The sequence below is a fragment of the Falco peregrinus genome, chromosome 1, assembly GCF_023634155.1.
Source record: "Falco peregrinus isolate bFalPer1 chromosome 1, bFalPer1.pri, whole genome shotgun sequence".
Classification (NCBI taxonomy): Eukaryota; Metazoa; Chordata; class Aves; order Falconiformes; family Falconidae; genus Falco; species Falco peregrinus.
Window position 1 is genome coordinate 22566000 of NC_073721.1, and position 24706 is coordinate 22590705.

A 24706-nucleotide genomic window follows, 5' to 3' on the forward strand; every position below is an offset into this window, starting at 1 on the left:
CACTGCAAAACTGATCTGTTTTCAGGACTTTTCTTTCAAGCCCAGTAGAATTAACAAAGATTCTTGGCACGCTGATTTTCATTATAATGTTCCTTACAAAATCTCTACAAATTTATTTAAAAAGATGAGTAAATATGGCCAAAAAATTACTCAAGGTAACTCTTAAGTCCTATGAAGTGAAAGAAAATCTTGCAGTGTTTAACAGATTTGGAGCCTTAATCTTTTAATCGATTTATATACTCAGCTCTGGTCCGGCATTGAAGCAGATCTGTAATTCTCACCCTTAAATTCAGGATTGTCCTTACTGCCTTCACACTCTGTATCACTACAGCAAGTCAAAGAGAGTCTGAAAACCTTTCAACCATTTCACAGACTTCAAAAAGGAAAAAAAAGCCACAGCCATCGCAAAACCAACTGAAGCGTAGTATACTACTGGCCAATATGCTGACACAACAGCATCACCATGACATACACATCACCATGACAAAAATAAATCAATGTATTTGGGATTTTGGAAAGGAGAATGGGACAGAGGTATGGGGTTCAGTAGCACCCACCACTAACCCAGCAAGGATGGAACAACTATCTTCTAGATGCTAATGTCAAAGTCTTTAAAAGAAGTACTAAAACAACAAGGGGCAATGTGGTAATGTGTCTTCTTGATTTGATGCTTAGTTTTACATGTATTTTTACATACTCCCATTATGGAGACGGTGCAGCACATCCATGCTTTTCTCCAGCCAAAACACTATGCTCCAAAAGCAGGTGAAGCACAGCCTGACCCACAAGCATGGCTGCAGTTGCTCCTGGGTGTACAGATTCTCATTACCTGGGAGAAGTGGTGATAGTAATGCACTCTGAGTAGCGTATCTCACCCCAGACCTGCCTGCAAGCTAATTCCAAACTAATATTTATGGGAATCCTGGAAACAAATACATTCATATAGGGCAAATTAGAGAAAAATATGCTTTCACTGACATCTTTCCATCCTTCTGTTGATAGCCAGAAAGCTACAAGAGTACAGCAAAGACTGGGAGTCTCCCAGTTTCTTGATAACATCACTTACTGTAGCTGATGTACTGATGTAGCCTTTTATTTGCCTGTAATTGAGGGGAGATTATTGTAACGCCAAAGCAGAAGCTGAATACTAGCTGTTGAATGCAACCACCATCATATTCCTCTACTTGGAAGGGAAGGAAGAATTTCTTTTAAACCACAAAAAAGTTTAGAGTAGCAGCATCCAACTAGATTTGTTTGTTTCCCACTGCTTCATAATGCTCGAGTATTAGCAGGTCTTTTTTGATGTTATGATGTTTGTCAAGCAACAATTAAAAATGTAACAATGCTTAAGCAAGTATCATAAGCCTTTTGTAATTAACTTGAAGCAGTTGAATATTTGCACGGTGCAGAACAGCAGCAAAAATATCCCAAATCAATTTTGCATGTTATTTGTTCCTCTAAAGAGTCAAAATGCTCCATTTTGTAAATGTATTTTATAAACTCCATTTAATGGGCTGTATACATTTCCTTATAATGAATTATGTGGAAGTGCAAACACTATTGGACAGGTATAACTACGTAATTACATTCTAATCAGATTACATATTACTGCCAGTAAAATTTGTAAATGTTTCAGCATCCACAGTTTCCAGGGAAAGTTAATGGCAGGTTAAAAAACCCATCTCTTAGTAAATTAAGATGACAATAGCTAATGAAAGATCTAAATTTGTCAGTAACTAAATTATATAATGCAATTATAATTGTCCTGTGTACAAAAAGAATATACTAATGAGATTCTATGTCACAACACAAGGCTACGTAAAATTTTTGTTCAATAATATGCTGTCATCAGCAGTACCATACAAATAATTATTACTTGCATAAGAATACAGCCTAGAAACTCCATACAAGATTAGTGCTGGCTATATTGTAGAAACCAGCCCTGTCCCAGAAAGCTTACAATCTCAGGTAACGAGGCAGATCCCTGCAAGTCATATTATCCCAGTCTTAGGTACACCCACACTGAAGGACAGGAGGGCTCATCCAAAATCACATTATGTTTCTGGGATAAAGCAGAAATCTCAACTCATTCTCAGACTCTGTGCTTCAGCCCAGGTATACTTATTTACTCTCAAATAAAACACAATCCTACATGAAACATGATACAACTGTGTATAAGCTCTGTAGGTCCCCCCATGACCTCACCTTTTCCCCATATAAACTGGGTGGGCTCAGGATATGTTCAAACAGCTCATAGTCTGAAGCAAGAGAGCACTTTAAAGCCTGTTAAATCTTACCCAAACATAACACAGAACAAAGAGGATTTATGCAATTTTAACTTTTTTTTCACTGCTATATGAAGCAGTCCCAACTGCACCACTCCTCTCCCACACTCCCCATTCCCACCAACGTCCCCTTCCTCCACCCAGCAATCTGTTTATCCAGCTGCAGTGAAAGTGCACATTTAGCTTAAAAATAACCTTTTATAATAAGTGTTGTATTTTTTGCATGCTGGGGAGAGTTAATATTTAACCCCAATTACTTCCCAATACAATTCATTGGACACAGGAAAGGAAATGGGATTCATTACCTACAGTATAAAAAAAAAAGGTGGCCTTACACATAGTACATGTTAAAAGCATGCATCACTTTCAGTATGTTTCAGTATCTAGCATACAAGTAAACTCACTCCTGCCAGGAACAGATAAAACTATGCAATCATTTCCTGCATTGCGCTTTTAAAAGTGGAAAGTTAGAACTGCCCATCACAAAGGGCAAAGCAGAAGGCAACGTCCCCACGTGAATACTTCCTATTTTAGCCAACAGAGCATCAACCTCAGCATGTGCCACAGGCAGCATCAGAAACATTAGTGACTGTAGTCAAAATGACATGTGTCTGTGTGATGGGGGCGGGGGGGGAAGCAGAAATAAAGTTCGCTTTAGGATAGCATAAAGGCTGAGTTAATGGCTTGTAATGGCGCATTGATCTCTGCGCATCAAATGAGGCCTCAAAATTTCATTGCAAAGATGCAATGAAAACAGGGCACTAAATGTTTGCTGTGCAAGCTGCTTAGAGCAAGGGATTATAACAAACTTTTTTAGAACTATCACTTGAATATCTTTATCCTTTTAAAACACCTTTATGTTCTGATTTATTATCCTCTTTCTTAGTGCTATGCACTTTTCTGGATGCCTGTGAGTCACCCTGTCTATGGACGTTGCCAGATCGTTTGATGTTTTTGAGCAGTTGGTAGCGTTTTATGAGCCTATGGACCAAATATGTCACATAGACACCGAGGTTATAAAATGTCCCACTTGTTTATCTCCTCTCTCAACAAAGGGAGGATAATCAGCTCCCTCTTTTGAGCATGACATGGATTTTCTTATTTTGCATTATGGTGCTGTCTGAGACTCCTAGCTAAAATGGTCAGCATTTGTGTGAGCATCTGTTTTATATATATATCTCTATGTATATACACGTGTGCACATACATACAACATAAGATCAATACATTTTAGGCAAAATTTTCTTTCCACTTAGGAGGGCTGAGAAAATAGATGGAGGCTTTAAAATGCCTGAGTGGGCACAGAGGCATAAATGAGAGAGGTAACAATATTCTGAATTCAGATAAGTGGTTGGAGAGGCAGCAAAAGGCAAAACCATACTCATCCCTCACCTGAATAGCCAAATAAAGATCAGCACAGTTAGCCGTAAAAAGAAGTAACTAGAAAGAAAACCTGAAAACAGGTTACCTCCAAGGCATGGAGTTTCCCACTATTCGTATTCCTTTCCAGATCTGAATCTCTCTCCAGCAGTTTGATACTCCCATCTTGGCTTCACAACCAAGGACAGTCCCTCCTACAAACTGCTGAACACTGGCTACTCTGAACATGTTCTAAATACCTACACACAAACACACATGCTGGAAGGTGGCTGTGGGCACAGGGATGGAGACAGATCACACAGCTCCGCTGTCATCACAGAAGTAAGAAACATATGATTTAGTGAGCAACAAACCACTCTGAAGCAAAGCAGAGAAAGAAGTGGGGCCATTATTCCCTTCCACCAAGAAGTGTCTTTATGCAGTTCCAAGTGGACCCTAATTACCATGTCAGGTTATGGTGCAGGGAGCATGGTGTATGGTCTGTGAGCGAAGCTACATATCCTCAGGCAGCGCAATCACCAGCAGCTCCAGCAGCACCAAACTGAACCACTGCAGCTCCCGCTCAACACGTATAAAACTATCAATGTTTATATTTCTGCCAGGGCATGAAGAGACGTGACAGGCTTTGATAACAACTCGTGTTTGGTATCTGTGAGCAGGGATGTTATAAAAATACAGAACAAAGCAAACTTTGCTTTTTTGCTGAGTGCATCTAACAACAATAAATCTGTATTTGGGATCTCATGCAATGACTGTGAAAAGAATCACAGAAGTGTGTGAAAATAATGAAGGACCATAAAAGCACAAGGGAAAATGCAGAGAAGAAATTCAAAGGGAGATAAAAAAAAAAAAAAAGGACTCTGAAGTGGTTCAGGAGACTCATCAAACAGAGAATATGGGATCTAATCACAGATATTTAACAGTTTTTAAGTGGACAATGTATCTTACCAAGGAGGCAATGGGCCAGGAAGGCAGGAGAGCCACATCCCATCACAGTCTCTGCTGCCAACACTCAGAGGTTTATCTGGGCAAGTGCCTAGCCTTTCTGAAACAGGGGCAGTAACATTGGCGCACATCCGAGGATGATAAACTCAGCCAATTTAGCTACTTCCTAGGTAGCTCCTATCCCAGCTCTGACTCCCCATCCCACAAGTGCTCCTCCCTCCAGCTTGCTTCCGTCTCCTCTAAGGATGAGCCCAACCACAAAGCTTTGGGAATCCTACTGAGTTCCCAGCATTGAGTCCTTTGAGAACTCACTGCCATTTGCTCTGACCTCACTACATTTTCTTTTCATCTTCAGGTATAAGCTGTTAGAAACATGGTCCTCTCCTGGCAACTGTCATAGACACATTTACACAAAGCCCCCTAGTAACTCCACATGACTTTTTTGGCAGTGCCGAAACTACTCCTGACAGAGCACGTGGTTTCACAAGTGTTATCCTCATGCTTACACACTGGGATTGTGATTTCTAGAGAGCTTTGCCTAGGAGAACTCTTCAAGGAAATAATGTTTCGGTTGAAGTGGCTCCATGCCTGACAGTGTTACTAAGCAGCTTGATGACCTGGCATGCCATAACCACTTAACCTCAAATTTCGGTAAATTCCCAAATGCTGCTGCCTTCAACACTGATACTCTGCAAAAATAAATTCTTCCCTTTGCCCTGTTCAAGAAAGAAAATCTAAGTTTAAAAAGACAGGCTCTGAGCTGTGTGTGAATTTTATCAACCATTACTCCTGCCCTCTACTACAGGTAAGGAAGGCAAAGTAACCTAAGAGCTGAAAAACAAACACAAGAAGTAAAGACAATTCTACTTCTTCAAAGCTAGCAAGGATTTTTCCTTATTCAGTTCTCTGCATTTAGTTTTCAATGCAATCTGAGCTGCTCAGCTGGCTTCAAATGTCTTGAGTTCAACTCAGTTCCCATCAAAACAACAATTTAGGGTGTCCAGGAAATGTCATAGGAAAGTACAAGACAGCTTTAGAGTGGCATCTGCACCTTATATTATTGAGAGTGGCTGCAGACTAGCCTGAAAAAACAAAGAACTAACAAAATACAGCTGAGTCTCTTCATATACTCCTTTTTCCCCTGGTTAATTAAAAACCATACACTATTTAAACCGCATTTCCTCGTAGTGGGCATTAGGCAGAAGCTGAAAAGAGTAACCTTCACTAAACCCATTTCAAACACTGATTACTTTTGAATTCAGAAGTAAAGGTTTTTGCAAATAACTTAGGAAGAGTGAATCCTGTTGTTAAGAGTCTGTCATGTGGATGGGTTTTATTGCAGTCTAAATACAAATAAAAGTGCTCCCATTCTGAGTACGTTCAGAGAGAAGATGCTATTCATGAAATGTAATGAGTTCTTCAGAGCTGCAATACTGAGAGAACTTGTTTGGTTTCTTTATTTTAATTAAAAAGCCTATTTGCCATTTTGTTGATTTATTTGGTACCCAAGTACTTTTAAACACTGGGACGTAAATAATACAAAATCCATCTTTGCCAGAAATCTTTAGAGCAAATAAGTGCAAGTAAATTACAGCCTTTACAGCATCACAAACTTGAGTAAATATTGGTCATTATAGACTGCATCTAAGGTATCACAACACACTCCAAGCTTATAATTTTTTCCCTCGCTTAACTGAGTTGCCACTAGTGAATGTATGGTTAGAAGATTTACATAACAGAGAAGATGTGAGTTGTTTTGTCACTGATTATCTGCAGATGAAAAAGGCCAGTAAGTTTGATGAGACAGTATACAATCCAAAAATACAGTAGCATTTTTCAGCTCCTTTTGAGAATTTTGCTTCTTTTAGGAACTATAATTGATGTGTAGCATTAATCTCTACTTTAAATCGACATATCACAGCAGTAATGCAAAGCTATGACAAACAAAGGCTTGCTAATACACAGCTCTGGCTGCCCTACACAGCAATTTCTTAACTTTAAACATTTTCCCACAATGCTTGGCCTATGTAAAAAAATCCCACTTCAAACAACGTCCATGAAATCAAGACACTAAACAGCTCTGCTATGAAAGTGCAAAGCAATGCAAATGTATCAAGAATAAATATGGTGCACTGAACACTAAATAATGAACATATTTCCTTTTACCAGTGCACAAATTGTCTGCAAAACACCCACAACTGAAGGGCTGCTGCTTGCTCCCTTAGACTTGAGTTTCATCCCTGACAACAGATGGGGGAGATGAAGCCCTCACATGCTCAATCACATCTGTGCCCTTAAAAAACTTAGAGAGACTTACGTGCCTGCAGAATACATCACCAGGGCAATTAGAGGAAGGTCTGCTTGGAGAACCACCCTCCATGACAGCTACACGTTTGCTTCCTGGCAAAAGGACCCACAATGATACAGAGCCGTATTGTCTCTTCTCATTGAACAGCTTTTTTAACTGCATGTTTAATCACAGGCATTAAAAGGATACAGAGAATACAGCCCACATGAGCCAAGAGGAAACCTGAAGACTCTGGTATCAGACCCCTGACTGAGCTGATCACAAGATCCCAGGAGAAATACCCAGGGGTTGTCGTTTTTTCCAATGCACCATCAGGTGCCTTCTCCATAACACTTTCCTCTTAGTCCTCTCTGATAAACTACTGCCCCACTACTATGAGCCAGCTGAGAATTTATCAAAGCTTGAAAGGAAAAAGAGAAAAATGTTGCAGCTGTTCATACCTGTTCCTTCATGCTACCTCAAAGAATTCAATTTTGAGGGGTTTATACTCCCTGAATAGGAGGTGACAAATAATTTGCATGTTGCTGGCTCAGCTGATTATTTTGGCAAATGCCGAGAAGCTGGGCTATGGTGTCAGCCTCCAAAACAAGCATGGTAATGTACAGGAGGACACAAACTCTGCTCAAAGGAATTCAAAATTCCTAAAGGTAGATCAGCGATCACAGATAGTGCAAAGTGAGGAAAGAACTACTAGCAAAGTCAGCAGTGTAGTAGACAGACATGTTTTCTTCCATCTCTGTTTTGTTTTTCCATATATTAAATATAACCTCAAACACTGTGTAATACAGCACATGGCATATCCATCTGCTACACCAACACCTCTTACTCTGAAAATACCCATGCCACAAAAATGAGAGTGAAGACCGCGTTCAGAAAGAGCCACCTACTTCCCATCAGCAACTTCCAGCAGCTTTGTCAGTCACAACAAACTCCAGTCCCCCCTAATTTCCCACAAATGCCACTCTCCACCCCTCCTGTGTAATCCCACACATGCTGTCTGCTCTTCTCACCCATTTCCCCACTGCTCCCTCTCCTGCTACAAAGAGCTCCGTTCCTCCAGAGATGCCCACAAATACAACAGGAAGATGCCCTCCACTGATCCAACACTGTTATACGGGTGCCCTGCCTTTTTTTGAGCCATGCAATAGCTAAAAAAGCATATAAGGTACGGAAACAATAATTAGCATTATACTTGGGGAGTATTGAAGAGAACAATACTTTAGGTTTCAGTGTTCGCACAGATATTTCTTCACTGCACAGGCACTAAAAGCAGGAGTGCTGCTCTGGATCTCCAGACTGAACGCTCACGGTCTCTATTTTGTTCACTGTAAAACAACATAGGACAATAAATAGGGCCGGCCTGTCAACAAAAGCACTTTGGGCATCCCTTACACACTCTTTAAACATCTGTGGAGATCTACTGATGACCTTTAACCATGCAGAGAATAAATCTTACTGCTTATGTTGTGCTGCATGCTAATTCTGCAGTGTCCCAGGAAGGAGAGTATCCTTTGCAAAGGCATGGAGTACCTCAGTCTGAGATTCAAAAGCAGAGCTAGTGAGAGAGTATGATGAGCAAGGGGAAGGAAGAAGAAAAACTTACTGCTAAATAGCTTTCCAGAGAAGCATGAAAGTAGGTTTCAAGCTAATTTCAAGCTAATTTTCTATGGAGACAAACTGCTTTCCTGCAAACACCCAGGTAAATAGGACTGTTCGCATCCAGAAGCTTGAGGGCATCATTACCCAAGGAGCAAACGCTGTACACGAGGCATTGCTCACCTTTATAAAGGCCCTAGAACCTTCCATATTTTTATTTGCAATTTTTCTGGTATAAGCTATACAAATAGATAGCCCACCCTGAGGCAGCCTGACACTGAAATATTTCCTTATCTTTTAACATGGGCAAAATATAGGAAACTGTGTACGCTTTTACAGTTACTTTAATTAAAGAATAAGAAATCCTATAGAACCTGAAGAATTTATCATAAACCTTTCAGGGGCAAATTTTAAAGACTAAGGGGGAAAAAGTTCATAATTTAAAAGACATCAAAACACAGCAGATACAATTACTCTTTGTTGATCTCTTACTTGTCAAGAAAGAAAGAAAGTCTTCTGTTGTAAGAAAAAACAAAAAATCCTTCCAAGCCTTCCTTTTTTCTTGCTAATATTTGGGAGGCAAAATGGGAATAGTGAGATTAATTATTTTTTTTTTTAGAGGAACTAACAGCTAGTAAGTCTGAACACAAGTTCACAGAACTACAATGTAAAATTTTTATAAAGTGTTATATGCTAATAAATTTTGGAATCCCTGTTTGTAAGGGCAAGCTTATAAATGACGGCACTATATATATATGTTTGTTAGATGCTGGAAGTCTGACTTGTACATATAGTCCCATCCCAACAAAAAAGCATGCTGGTAGGAACAGATGCGCTGCACTCAGGGCACAAATCCTCCGCTGGAACCAGGGGCTGTAGCCTTGTCAGCTGTTGACACCATAGAAGCACAGTCCCCTGGCGTGTGCCCCACCACCAGGTTCATCCCTGTCCCCGTCCCCTCCCTGCTGCACAGCTCCCGCTGACACAGCCCACAGCACAGTTTTCATCCAGTCCTTCAACAGTCTAGAAAGGAAAACCTCCCCATTTATTTCCACAGCTAGGCTTTTAATAACACACCAAAATCTGATGCAAAAATTTAACGTCGTACACAAACAAGATGGAGGATATCATCTGCTGCTAAATAACCACTTGGCACTCCCAGTTCCCCCCTGCCATGAGCCAATCTGACTCAATGAGGACCCAGTGAGGCTTCAGAAAGTCCACAGAAGGTTACAACATTTTACTGGGGTGAAGCAGCTGCCTTGCAAGGAGAGACTGAGCAGGTTGGCAGTCTGCAGTCTGGAGAGGAGAAGGCTGATAAGGCTAAGGCTTGGTGTCATCAAGGCAGCGAATAAAATGAATGCAGAATTGTTTCCACCAAACCCCACAATATTACAAATGGGTGTGGGGGGGAGAGGCATAATAATTTAAATAAACAATGAAACCTGTAGTTTAACATTGAAAAAAAGATGCTACTCTTCCCTGTGGGCTGGGAAGATCTGAAGCCCATTGCTACCAGAGATGGCAAAGGCAGCAGGACTAGTACAATCCAAAGGGATTGAACACATCAGTCAGTGGAGATGATGATGCTAAAGCTTGGCTGAAAGCAACATAAATTGCAGTAACATTTACTGACTAGTTACATATTTGAGTTTATCATTGGGAGATTTTGTTTTAAGATTAGCTTAATGGAAGTTTATTGAAAGTGATGAACTTCAAATATAGGGAAGCACAGCTCCTCCCATACTGAAAGGTATAATCAAATCTTTAAAATCAATCCATTGTAACTCGGAATAAAACCTTAATTTATGAAGGGTAAGAATATCTTTTAAAACTATGTTTTTATGGGCATCAGGAAAGGCACCATGCAGTGATTTCATTTCATCAAGCACCTTCTAATGTGGCTTTAGAGAACAAAAAGGATGGTTGCTTGGGTTCTGAAATATAATTGATCAGTTCTGCATCTGTCTTAGTATCAGACAGCTTTTTGTTCCCCAATTAGTACCAGGAAATAGTCTAGAAAAAGAAACTTTTACATATTGGTGAGTCAAAACAAGACCCTGTGCAGTCTGTTGCATTTTAACCTGAGAAAAGGCCATGTATTGTTGAGCCCAAAAATTAATATAAATGGCAAATACTGCATTCGCTTGTTTTGTGAACTCTGCTCAAAGTGAAGGTTTACTACTGTTAGCAAAGTTCAGTCATCTCATTTATCGAAATTGTTCTAGCCATATTTCATGCATTAGTAACATTTTCTGAGACATGAATAAAAGGGGATATATGGGAAACTTATTTTACAGCTGATGTTAATATTAACTACTTCTTCAAGGGTTGCATGGAGAAAGTCATAATCTACTTATAAAAGTGTTTAACTGTGATGGTTTTGCAGATTATCCAGCTCTGCAATTAAAGCAACATGAAAAATATGAACAAAATTATTTTCTGGAGTAATTTAAAAACAACTCAAGTGCTTCATTTCCCTTGCATAATGATCATACTTTGTATCAGACACAACAAATGTTTTATCCCAAACTCTGGCAAACACCGGACTTACACTGAAAGCTTTTGCCTATAATACCATGATTTCATAATATTGAGTTGTAAATAACATCATGTAGCTGAAGCAGAAGGAAATTATTCTCTGCAACAGGAACATGAAAGCAGACATCATCCGGGCATGAGCAGGATCTACACAGCTTGGCAGAGGGCAGCCAGGGTACCTGGCAGCACACACCCATGCTTGGGCTAAATCGCTCTCTGCTCCAGCTTTACCATGTAGCAGGTCAGTCTTCAAATTCCATGTGATGCCTAAACCTCCACGTGTTACGGGAGCTGCTCTTGCCAGTGCGTTTTATGAACACTCTTCAACAATGTTAGTGGGCTGAAGAGTTTTACAGACTTTTATTTCTCTAGGTGTTCAGCCTTATCACAAAATAAAACTAGCATTCAAGATTTCTGCATGCTCCATTTGCAAATTTAGCTGCAACAAGTTTTCAAGTCGCATTCCTAAGGGTGTCTCAAAATTATTCACAAGTTTTGCCTTTTCTAAATCCTTGAAGTAGGTGCTAAAGGAAGACTTACAGAAAATGAGTAAACCAAGATTAAAACCTTGGAGCTATTCTACAATTAACTAGGAAACAGTTTCCCGCTCCTTATTTAGATTAAGATATTCATGGGATGCCGCTGCATTTGTTTGTTGCCCTCTTTCCAACACACTGGCATGCACACCAATATACAGTACTGAGTAAGTGTCTCCTTGATTTTGCAGAAATGTTACGTTTCATAGACCCCAATAGTGTCATAAGCCATCAAACACACTTCAGCATCTTTCTTCCATTCCTGCCTCCAACACAGCTTGTAGTGTCTTCATGGAGCAAAACCACTCAAGTGGCTCCAACAGTCATTAGTGCTTTCTGTCTCTCTGATTTAATGAGCACTGCTAGAAAAGACAACTGACATCAATTCCTCTCCTCTGAAGCATCTGCAGGTAAGCCAATAAAGATAACAGCAATATTAAACCAACTACAATGATCAAGGGGAAAACTCTGGGTACTGGGTAATCACTGTCACAAAGCTAATCTAGAATAAGTTTAATAGGGGAGGGGAGATAAACATTCGGTTTAAAAAAAAAACAATTCCAGTCAAATGAGTCACAGAAAACTGAGCCCCTAAACTGCAACACTTTCCATCCTGAAAAGACTAGCAAAATACTGAAGATGCTAAAGGCAGGCAAGCAAAACAAATCATATTGTTAATAACAAAACAAACAAAACCCAAAGAAAAGAAAAAAGAAAAATGTTTAATTAAAGACTCTGAGAGAAAAGGCAGATTTTCTCAAGAACAAAGCCAACACATATACCCAACTACAAGAGCACTTAAAGCAGCAGCAAGCAAGCACTACAGATTATTTTTTTTTTTAATAACAGCTTAAATCAAAGAAAGGAAAATCCACACTGACAATTCCTGAAGGCAGGGCTGGTGCTTTATAACCCAGCAAAGTCACGTAGCAGCAGCACCCATCTTTCATTCTTGTTCAGCTCCAACTGCTGTCACTCCTAAACCAGAAACTGAGACACAGCAGCCTTCAAATTAATAGGTTGATCGAATAAAACAGGGAAGATAAAGCATTTCTTGAAAGAACCAAACAAAATCTTGCCAGAGCTTGCACCTTCCTTATTTATAAGTCATTTTTTTATTTGTCTCATGATTCTTAGGAACTGGATATATGGAACTTTGTTTACTTTCAGACCTTTTACGTTAGAAACACTGGAAGTCGGGTTGAAAAAAAAAAGAACAAAGAATGCTCTGGGTCATAGTGTTTAAGTCAGAATAAGACACTACCTTTCCTTCTGTGTTACCTGGGGTAGAAAATGTATAGCAGAAAGCATCTATTTCCCAGACAGGATTGGAAGCTTTCTATACTGAAGACTTTTCAGTGGCGAAAGCCTCAGTCAAAGAGACATTTCAATGGACACTGTTCCTCAAACTCCTGAAGCAGTAAGGATCAAACCCTCCTGTCCAAAGAATTCTGAAATAATAACCAAAAGTCAGTATGCACACAGTTCAGGGGAAGAAAATGGTCACATGCAGAAACGGGAGGAACAAAGTATATGCAACACAGTTCAGCAAGCTCATAGCCTCCTGAAAATGCAAAGCAGCAAAGTGCTGCTTACAAACAGACCATCAACAAGTATCCCTGTAGTAACTGCTCCTCCACAGACTCATCACTCCCTGAATTGGCTTTCTCCATAAAAGACCATCAGCATCATTCTCACTCATCATTAGAAACATGGCTGTTTCCCCTGCCAATTATTTTTGATGGTACCTTGCTCGCAGTATTTTGCAGCTTTGCTGCACTGCTAGAAAGCGGCTGAAGTTCATGACTGAAAACAGTAAGTCAAAACAAAGGTCAGGATAAGCAATAACCCTAAAGCTTTCATACACTCTCAGCTGCTACACTTTGGAAATGTCAGCGCTGCCACAGGTCTCATAATTGATGTGATGACTTGAATCTTGAGGCACTAGAACTGCATCAATTTTTTTTTATTTTTTATTTTTTTTAAAAAAAAGCACTGACTTGATACTTAACCACAACCAAATCCAAATTAATTGTCTTTTGCTCCATCATTTTATTTCCATTTCCAATATAAAAGCACAGTTAAAGGAACAAGCTGCTTTAGCTAGTTTCTACAGCACCTGAAATGCCCTGGAACTGTACCAGAATTTTTCCATCAAGTACATAGCCTGGCTTCTGGACCTTCTTATTTTCATTCAGAAAAGGTGTACAGTCAGAGGAGAATGACAATATACTGTATCATGACAGGGTTGTATCAGGTGGATGATAGCTGCATGCCACCAGGCAGGGAACAGCAGCATGCCCCACCTTGGACTGGAAATTCTCATGGCTGGTCATTCCTGCCAACACCACGCCACTGTTCTCTTTACTATTTAAACGTAACTAATAATCCAGTAAGTATCAAGACATCCCCAAGATCAATCACTCCATACCTCCTGTTTTTTGTCCTGCTTCCTTAACCAGCTCTTATTTTTACCTCTGACTTCAACAAGCCTGTCATGTTTCAGGTACACAACAAACCCAGGTATTGTATAAATTTTCTGGTTTGCTCCTCCTGTCTCAGACTATTCTTTCTTCGACTACACTGTCTCTTGGTTAAAATTTCACTGCCCTGTGCTGAGTGCTCAGAACCATCCATCCCTACGTTTGCATCTCCTGAGCCATGGAGATGCCATACTGAAAATGTTCATGAGTACTGAACAAGAAGAGGGGGAAACAAGTTCTGCTATATCTTGTCTGTTGTCTTCAACATCATTTTCTCTTGTTGTCTTTCCCCTAGAGGAATAATCCAATTCCACTGTCACATTACCTGGCAAAAACCGTAAAGGTCAGAGAAAAATACAGGCAGTGGCAAGGGAGGGTTTAAATTACTTTCTCCAAGGATACATCCCTTATCTCCCACCAGGCACACCAGACTGATCTGTGATCTGATCATCTCTGGCTTGGCCAATCTGGGTTTCATATTTAGCATATCAGAAATCAAATGACTGAGTATCTAAAGTCAACTTCTTTCCAACGTACATGATTGCTTTAAGAAAATCTGAGCAAATTTTACACTAGCTCCGTAATTGTTAGAAGAGAACATATGAAGGCAACACCCTTCTCAAAGGCTTTTAATGAGTCTCTACAATTTTAATTGGCAACTGACTGTTGCATTATTTTTCCTTGCAAATTATCTATGTTACCAAGTTTCTTGTAAAGTTAGGGTACTTTCCAGGGCTAGCAATTTGAGGAAGCATTTCCATGGGACTCCATTAAAAAGAACAGCAGCGAAAAATACAATTAATCTAAGCTTGGCAACAAACTGGTAAAATGTGCTTTAATCACACAGTGCAGCACTGAGTTTTGTACAACTAGCACTGCTGCTAAGCAGAAAACCTTGAAAAACTCCTGTGCTGGCTTTTAGGGAGACACCCTAATTTCACCAGAAAAAAGATATACATTATTTACAGTTTAACAGCTTCACCTTGCACTTTCTTTTTTTCCACTACTCTTGTTTTCCTAAAAGCATGGACTGGTGTTGAGTATAACTCCACTGAAACTGGAAGCCTTTGCATCAAGAAGTTTTTGTAGGAAGTTTTATTCAAATTCTACTCCAAGAGAATAAAATTACAGATGCTAAGGCCACCTCTCAAATAAATATAATATCCTTAGCACATGAAGAATCCACTTTCACAAAATCAGTGCTCCCCAAAACTGCCTGTAAAAATACCACTAAAGTCTGCTCATTAGATTGTTGTTTAAGAGGAATAAGAACTACTGCACAATATTAACAGCACATAAATTTCCTCTTACTAAGATGATCTGTGTTATCAAATGAAGAATTACAAAGTTTTATATGAAACCTGAATTCAGCTGTTTGGTCGTGTTTGGTTGGGGTTTTTTTGGGGGGCAGGGGGTCTGACATCTCATATTTCCTTCTACCAGCCATGTTACTAATAAACAAAATCACATCTGAATTTTAATACACTTTTCATTCTTTCAGACTCTTGAGGTAACACACTTGGAAATCCTGTTTGATTGGCAATGAGCAAGGCAAAACCCTTTCTTGGTGTACAGGAAAGATTCCTTATTAATGGGTGGCTTGGGTAGAGCCAAGGTGCATCTGCACATCTCTTGTCCAGCCTCCTTTACCATCGCTGGACTCCCGCACCAATGCTGTACCCATGGATGGGAAGAGAAGGACAGCAGGCTCCTAATGCATGCTAACGTTTGCCTGGGTGCTAACAGGTGACCAAGGCAGATATTGCAGGCACGCCAGGATTCAGCCTGTTATTAACCTATGTAAGGTGAAGGTGAGGGAGAGTTACAGGGAGAAAGTAGCCAGCAGAGCAGAAGTGAACAAAAACATCAAGACCCAGCATTATTTTTATTATTCAGATTGCACGCTGAGTCAACGTTATTTCTGAGCAATGTGAAAACACAGCTTATCGTCTTCACTATTTTAAGACACTCAACTAGCAGCCTTAAAAAGACAACAATAACAATTTGAGAGTTGGCAGGGAAAGGGAACTTCAATCCATCCCACTCCTACCAGTTTGATGCCAGTGCCAGCAAGAGATGCTTACAGCCTGGAGAGGGATCACAGGTCACCAGGAGAGCACCTGAAGAGCAGCACAAAGGAATTCCAGGCACTCCAGCCACTAAGCCATCTTCATCAGGGGCCCAACTTAAATGCCTCTATGCAAAGACACATAGCATGGGGAATAAACAATAGGAGTTAAGAGATGTGCACGTGCCTGCAGGGCTTATGATTTTATTGGCATCACTGAGACATCATGGGATGGCTCCTATGACTGGAGTGTTGAAACTGAAAGATACAGGCGCTTTAGGAAGGACAGCCAAGGGAAAAGAGGAGGCACCCTCTATGTCAATGGCCAGCTGGAATGCATGGAGCTTTGTCTAGGGATGGATGAGCTTATAGATCAGGATCAAAGGGTGGGTAGGGACAGGCAACATCATAGTGGGGGTCTGCTACAGGCCAACTGACCAGGAAGACAGAGCAGATGAGGCCCTCTACAGACAGATAGGAGCTGCCTCATGTTCACAAGCCCCAGTCCTCAAGAAGGACTTCAACCACCTCTGTATATGTTGGAGGGTAAACACAGCTGGACATAAGCAATCCAGGAGGTTCCTGGAACTAATTTACAACTTCCTTCTCCAAGTGACAGGAGAGGTGCTACGCTCACCTTGTTCTCACCAACAAGGAGGGGCTGGTGGGGAATGTGAAGCTCAAGGAAAGCCCTGGTTGCAGTGACCATGAAACGGTGGAGTTCAAGATCCTTATTTGAGGAGGGCGCACAGTAAGCTCACTACCCTTGACTTCAGGAGAGCAGATTTTGGCCTCTTCAGGAACCTACTTGATAAAGTACCATGGGATAAAGCCCTGGAGGGAAGAGGCGCACAAGAAAGCTGGTTGATATTCAAGGATACTGAAGTATCACACATCCCAAATTCAGGAGTGATGTGTTCCAACAAAGAGGAAATTGGGCAGAAATACCAGGAGACCCGCACAGATGAACAAGGAGCTCCTGGACAAACTCAAACACAGAAAGAAAGCCTGCAGAGGATGGAAGCCTCTGACAGGTCCTTGACAAGTAGCCTGGGAGGAATACAGATAAATTGTCCGAGCAGCCATGGATCAGCTGAGGAAAGCTAAAGCCCTGATAGAATTAAAACCATCCAGGGGCATCAAGTGCAACAAAGAAAACTTCTATAAGTACATTAGTGATAAAAGGAAGACTAGGGAAAATGCGGTCCCTCTCTAGATGGAAAGAGGAGATCTTGTTACTCAGCAAATGCAAAAGGCTGAGGTATTCAATTACTTTTTTGCCTTAGTTTCACCAGCAAGTGCTCCAGCCATACTGTCCAAGTCACAGAAGGCAAAAGCAGGGACTAGGAGAATGAACCACCCCCTGTAGGAGAAGATCAGGTTTGAGACCGTCCAAGGAACCTGAAGGTGCACGAGTCCATGGGACCTGATGAGATGCATCCACAGGCCCTAAAGGAACTGGCTGATGAAGAAGTGGCTAAGCCACTATCCATCACACTTGAGAAGTCATGGCAGTCCAGTGAAGTTCCCACTGACTGGGAAAGGGGAAACATAAACACCAGTTTTTAAAAAGGGAAAAAAGGAAGACCTGGGAAACTACAGGCTGGCAACTCTTGCCTTGGTGACCAGCAAGATCGTGGAGCAGATCTTCCTGGAAACTATGCTATGGCACATGGAAAATAAGGAGGTGAATGGTGGCAGCCAACATGTCTTCACTACGGGCAAATTGTACCGGAGAAATCTGGTGGCCTTCTACGATGGCATTACAGCACTGGCAGATACGGGAAGAGCAACTGACGTCATCTACATGGACTTGTGCAAAGCATTCGACACTGCCCCGCACGACATCCTTGTCTCTAAACCAGAGACATATGGATTTGATGGATGGATCACTCAGCGGATAAGGAATTGCCTGGATGGCTGCACTCAAAAAGTTGCGGTCAAGGGCTCAATGTCCAAGTGGAGATCAGACAAATGGTGCTCCTCAGGGGCCGGTATAGGGACCGGCGCTGTTTAACGTCTTTGTTGGTGATATGGACAGTGGGATCGAGTGCACCCTCAGCAAGTTTGCCGATGACACCAAGCTGTGTGGTGCAGTTGACGTGCTGGAGGGAATGGATGCTGTCCAGAGGGACCTTGCCAGGCTTGAGAGGTGGGCCCATGTGAACCCCATGAAGTTCAACAAGGCCAAGTTCATTACTTGCCTCATTACTTTGTATTACTCTATCCCATCTGTATCCCAACTTCTGCCCTACAGCATTTTTAAACCACAGAACTATTGATCATCTCCTATAAAACTTCCCTGCTTAAGGTGTCACCATTAAGTCTTATCCTTAAGATCAAGGACTGCAATATCACCTATCTCAATTATTAAGCTGGATTAAAATTAAAACATATTTATGTTGCACATAGCAATGTGATTTTCCCTCTACTTATTATGCAATGCAGGCTTTCGCCCAGAACGTTCATAAAAGAAATCAGATTATAGGAGAAGCACTGAAGACAGAGCGGAGGATCTATGCCATCCAGGTTTTTTTCCTCATTTTGTTCAGTCAGTTTAGGGGGAAAAAAAATGAGTTGTCCTGGAAAATTACATAAGCTTAATTTACGGAGTTTCCCTTGAAGACTTACACTTACAAAGGTCACAGAACAGAATCATAGAATCATTTAGGTTGGAAAAGACCTTTGAGATCATCAAGTCCAACCATTAACCCAGCACTGCCAAGTCCATCACTAAACAATGTCCCTGAGCACCACATCTCTGCGTTTTTTAAACACCTCCTGGGATAGTGATACCACCGCCTCCCTGGGCAGCCTGGTCCAATGCTTCACCACCCTTCCAGTGAAGAAAGTTTTCCTAATATCCAATCTAAACCTCCCCCAGCACAACTTGAGGCCATTTTCTTTCGTCCTGTTGCTTGTTATCTGGGAGAAGAGACCGACCCCACTTGCCTACAGCTCCCTTTCAGGTAGCAGTAGAGAACAACAAGGTCATCCCTGAGTCTTCTCTTCTCCAGACTAAACCGTCCCAGTTCCCTCAGCTGCTCCTCACAGGACTTGTGCTCCAGACCCTTCCCCAGCTCTGTTGCCCTTCTCTGGACATGCTCCAGTACCTCTACGTCCTTCTTGAAGTGAGGGTCCCAAAACTGAACACAGTATTTGAGGTGCAGCCTCATCAGTGTCAAGTACAGAGGGTCAGACATGTTCTTCTAAGTAAGAGCTGTATATACCATGAGATTCTGCAGGAATCATAAGGAAAGCTGTGGTATTAGCTAGAGGCTCCTCTGCATAAGGTAGCATCAACCACGCTGTATTAACGTAGGAGGTTCCGTACGTGAACAAATCTGAGCAAAAGAATCCAGTGAAGAACTTTTGCATCTTCTTCCCACTCACAGTGGCTAAATTCAACACTATAATCCATACCCTAAAGAGTTTAATTAAGAAAGTGGAAAACATCTAACAGAGGCTGCAACTCCAAAGAACAGATGAGAAGAACCCTCCTTCCTAATGAAATCCCAAGTCATTCAACATCAAAGTTTAAAAATGATCTTACTTTTGACAGTTGCTGTTCGGGTGCAATTGTAGAGGATGGCTAACTCCCCAAAAACTTTGCCAGGTCCCATGGTGCACAGCTTCACGCCTTCTTTTGTCACTTCAACCTTCCCATCTGGAAGGGGGGGGGGGGAGGGGAGAAAAAAAAATTAAAACTGAAATTAAATTCCTTCACACAGAAGTTTTAAAATGTATCTCATTATACTGTAAATAAAAACACCAGAGCCCCACAACTTGAAAACCAATTAAATGCATTATGAAGGAGAGTACATAAACTCAGAAAAACATTAAAAACAACTGCCACATATATAAGCTTTTAACACTTGAGTTTCTTTAGTGGACTATCTGTACATTCTATGTTTACATACTAAGCTCAATATGAAATTTGTTTCACATATTATACTTCGAGGTGAAATTTTCTCCAACTTTCATGTTAAAAAAAGAAAATATTTAGGTCTTTAACAGCACACATGAAAACCATGGAGTAAATCTGCTAATTTTCACTGAGAAACCAATTCACGAGAACACTCATCCATGAATAACACAGCTATTGTCAAAAGGAAAATTACTTTGACCCGTGGCCACTACTTAACTCCCATCTCACCGTACCTTTCCTTTCTAAATATTTCATCTTACAAGAGCAAGTCTGCTTTATCTGCTTACCAATACCACGCCAAGAGGAGACATTTGAAGGCAATTTAAAAGCAAAGGTTGAATGGAAAGAAAGCAACCGAGGGCCAGTCTGGGGGTTTGAAAGGACATCTGAGGAACAAGAGCCAGGAAGAGAGAAGGAACTGAAGATGGTCCCACCACCTTATGCACACACAAGTAATGCCATGATGAGAAGCAGAGTATACGCATGGAGGAAACATTGGGTTATTGTGCCTATGACCACCACTTAGGTTGTAACACAGTGAAAGACAGAAAAGTGAGAATTTCAAATGTTATCAGTCACTACATAGCCTCCTCTTACCCCAAATTAGGAAGCAGATTGTTGAGGGATCCTGCTATACCAGCCCCCAGTACATCACTGACTTGCCCTCTGTGAGTCTATATGTGGCAAGACTGCAGGTCATCATTTTACTGGCTCTTACTCACCTTACAGTATTTGCATTTGTATATCAAACTGATATTTGATATATTTTTGATATATTGATTTGAATACCAATATATTAATATAACAATTTGAAAAATGATAGTTTGATATTTGAAATTTGATACACAAATATCAAACTGAGCCTTAAATCCTTGCAAAACTAGATAACTCCAGTTAATTTGATAAGAGATTATACAACGCTACCTCCTGCAGAGGGAATCCAGAGGTACTCACCACAAAGAAAGACCACCCTCACAAAAAGAAACTTCTCCTACATGATATATATATGCTGTAAAATACAGCCCTGTCAGCCCTACATTATCTGTGCGTAAATCTGCACCGCTATACCCACAACATCCCTCACAGCAACGACTCCAGCCTAGCCATACTACTCTACCAAAACAACACAACAACTGATTACTTACATAAATTTGTGTGTGTGTGTGTATACTTACACATATCATACCTATATCTACCTCTATACACACATTCACACTAACACATAAGGAGGAGAAAATGCCATTTCCTTTGGGAGATGCTGGCCAGCATCCAGTGGGCTGGCAGTCATGGTGTGCACAGTTCTGCAGCTCCCATCATGGCAGAGAGAAATACATAGGATGGCAATGTGTACAGGCAAAGTATAAAGACATGGAATCTGTTGAGTATTAACACAAGCCATTGATGCTGCACCATTAGCACCTATTAAAAGTCTGCAAAGAATGCACTCACCTATATTCACACAGTAAAGCAATCACAGAAATACTAAAATACACAACAGTAATACTTCAGGGCTATAAATAACCTTGAAAACTAAATTCTGAGGTTGCTGATTTATTGTTAGCTTCAAATAGTGTTCAAATTCATTTCTTGTGTAGGCTAACTTCCCTTTAAAAGTAAATTTATTTTTATCATTATTTTTATAAATGTTTGATTCATTTCTTCATATTAAATATTGATCTATTATGAAGCACAAAAATAGATATTTGTCTCAAGAATGAGCAAAATCAACCTGTAATGGTGCCTCACACACTTCAGAGACTCCTAAATTATTTTGAAAAAGACATTTATTTTTTTTTAATAGAAATGAGTTTCAGCAGAGCTGAAATGGTGGTATTTCTGCAGAAAGCTCTACAACAAATATTCGCAAAGGGAATGAGTTTGCCTCACTTTTAGCTCATCGAGTCATAACTGGTTCCAGAGAAAAGACAGCCAAATATGAGCAGTAATGCACAAACAGATCACATTATTCACAAGCATTTTGCAATCTGTCCCACTGCTTGGATGTCATCTGTTGCTTCCCAAACTAATCCATAGTGTTCATTCACCTTTGTAATAAAGCTACATATATTCCCATATCCCATTTATTTTCTTATAAGGACTTAAAAATAAGAAGCTGGGTTCCGATTCTTACAGCTCAGTAGGGATTTTTTTTGGAGGGAGCATTTCTCACTGTGTTAAAAAATTAAGCGGTTCACTCGTGATAATGCATGATTACAAGTCAATGCTTCATCATCCACAGATGTTCTTCAAAGGTTGAGAGGAAGAGGAGATGAAAATCGCCACAAGGGAGTAACGATGCTGAGAATGACCACTTTGGGGTTGGTAAGAGCTCACTGGAGTAATACACTAGTTCGGTTCCCATCAATTTATAGCCTATTTTTCACATGTAGAAAATTGAGCTCTCACTGCCATACCTCGATGACAAATTCCTGCCTGATTATGGCAAAGGACTTTGAGATTCAAAATGAAAAGCACAATATTACACAAATTATTTTTACCACAGTCTTCATGACAGTTTTACTGCATCAACCATTTCCCCCAGTACACAAAAAGCATATTGGTGATGAAATTAAAATACTAATTTAAAAATACAGAGAAAATTTCCCAGCACAGTATTTGGATACAGGCAAGAATATGTAAGAAAACTTTCTACAAAAACAAAATGAAAGCAAACTAATTTCAGTTACGGAAGAGGTGGTCGACTTCCAAGAGGCAAAAGTTATTTAGATTTGTACAGTTATCCCAGCCATCACCACCCTTGAATTTCAAACAGCAGCTATGGAGTTGAGCAGAAAACTAAGTTACAGGAAACCCTTGGCCAAGCACAAATTGCTCAAATTCAGTATAGTTTCTGTTTAATACGAACCCAAAGAGCCATACCTGTTAAGAAAAAGATTATAGTTAAAATTTCTCATGACCCAAATGATGTAGGGTTTGGATATTAGTCAGGAAAAAAGACAACAAGCATTTTTTTTTTAATTCAATAAGGATTTTCTATATAAGAACTGCTCAAATTTGGTGGTGGTTACCAATAACTACTCTTAACTGCTTAGCAATTTAAAAGTGCTTTGTTTATAAAAAAACAAGCATGACTGAAATGCTCATTCAACATTTGCATTCAAACTAGTTTTATTCCTAATAAAGTTGATTGAAGCATAGATTGTGGAGAAGACACACAAGACTGTGGGTGCATTTCATTGATACAAAACTTGATTCTTTCAGAAGTATGTAACACGACATGATGCACAGGCCTCGTTTGTCAAAACCAAACAAAACCATGCTTTTTTGAAAGCTAATAAATTTCATATGCAGTCATTTAAAACCATTTTCTACTAATTCGACTAATTAAGTGGTGGTTTGATTCCAGTGCCTGTTTCTTCCTCTGCAAATTTGAGTATAAAGTGCTACACACAGATGAAATGGCTATATAAAATGTCTCCTGTTTCTACCTGAAACAATCAGAAGGAATGCAAGAATGTGATGATGATGGAAATTACATTCGTCCAGAAAAGCCTCCCTAAATCAGTCTGAACATGAAGGCAACTTCTGTTCCTGCATCCTCCTCTAGACCCATGGCATTCTCCAAAGGAAAGGTTTCACTCATAAGAACACAAGCAATGCCTTAGCAGGGCTGTATTTTATATTCCCACCTCACAACCGAGTGGCAGCTCTCTGCTCAGGTTGCAAACCAGCTCTCTGTTAGTCCCAAGTGGCCTCCTCGCTACCGAAAGGCAGTGCCTCGGCACTGGAGATGCATTAGTATTGTAAACAACAGCTCACAATGACACCATTTCTACCCCACACTAAGTCCAGGGTACAAAACACACCACAGCCTGGTCCACCTCTGCAGCACCACAAATAATGCCAGTTAAAGTAACCAGGTTAAAGTATCCTGCCTGTCCTCACCACCCCTCCTGATTTTTAACAGGGTGCCATAAGGTTGTCCTCATGGTGTTACCTGCAAGGACAACCTGTTCCTTGCTTTCAAGCTTTGTAACCTCTGGATACAGCTGAACACAGTCTCTAAGAGAACAAATGGACCAGTTCAAGAGGTGGTCAGAGCACAAGATGACATTTGAGCAACCTTTGCCTTGGTCCGCCCTCCCAGCTAAAGGCTGACAGTGTTTTATGGCTCCAAGCCCACCTCTGCTGCTCCTTCTCTCCTTTTCCTCTGTGATGCTTCTGATGCCAGAGCAAAGCAGCTCCCCAGTCCTCCTCAGACAGCTGTATTCTTCTACCAAGCCACAAAACAGTCTGCAAGAGACTTTATTAGACAAACTCTGCTGCCGCAAGAGAAAATAGACCTATTTTTTTCCAAGTACAAAAGAGAAAGGTTGAACGGGACAGTAGCCTGAGGAAGGCTGGAATTGAAAGGCAAACGTATTCGATCTTTGACACGACAGTAAGAGATACAGGCAGGCTGCTACTTCCAGTATGGTTTAGTAATAAATGTATTGTTTACTTACAATTTAATGTACTGAAGAAAGTCTCCCATTCTCCTGTTGTGTAATTAAGCTATCTGGAACATTAAACATCTAACAATAAATTCCCCAGACCGTGAGCTAAATTCACCTCTCATGGAAATAAAGGGTCTACCACAGCTATAAACAGAGGGAATTTTACCCATTTTCTTCTCC

General features: G+C 40.6%; 1 protein-coding gene across 2 annotated transcripts in view; it reads right to left on the bottom strand.

Annotated features, from left to right (window-relative positions):
- The window catches only part of PRKG1 (protein kinase cGMP-dependent 1), a 508740-nt gene that overhangs the window by 287766 nt on the left and 196268 nt on the right, over positions 1–24706 (bottom strand). For both annotated transcript variants that reach the window (XM_055790419.1, XM_005235115.4), the window contains exon 3: positions 19695–19808. In XM_055790419.1, the coding sequence (XP_055646394.1) occupies positions 19695–19808 (114 nt within the window). The remainder of the gene's footprint in view (positions 1–19694; positions 19809–24706) is intronic.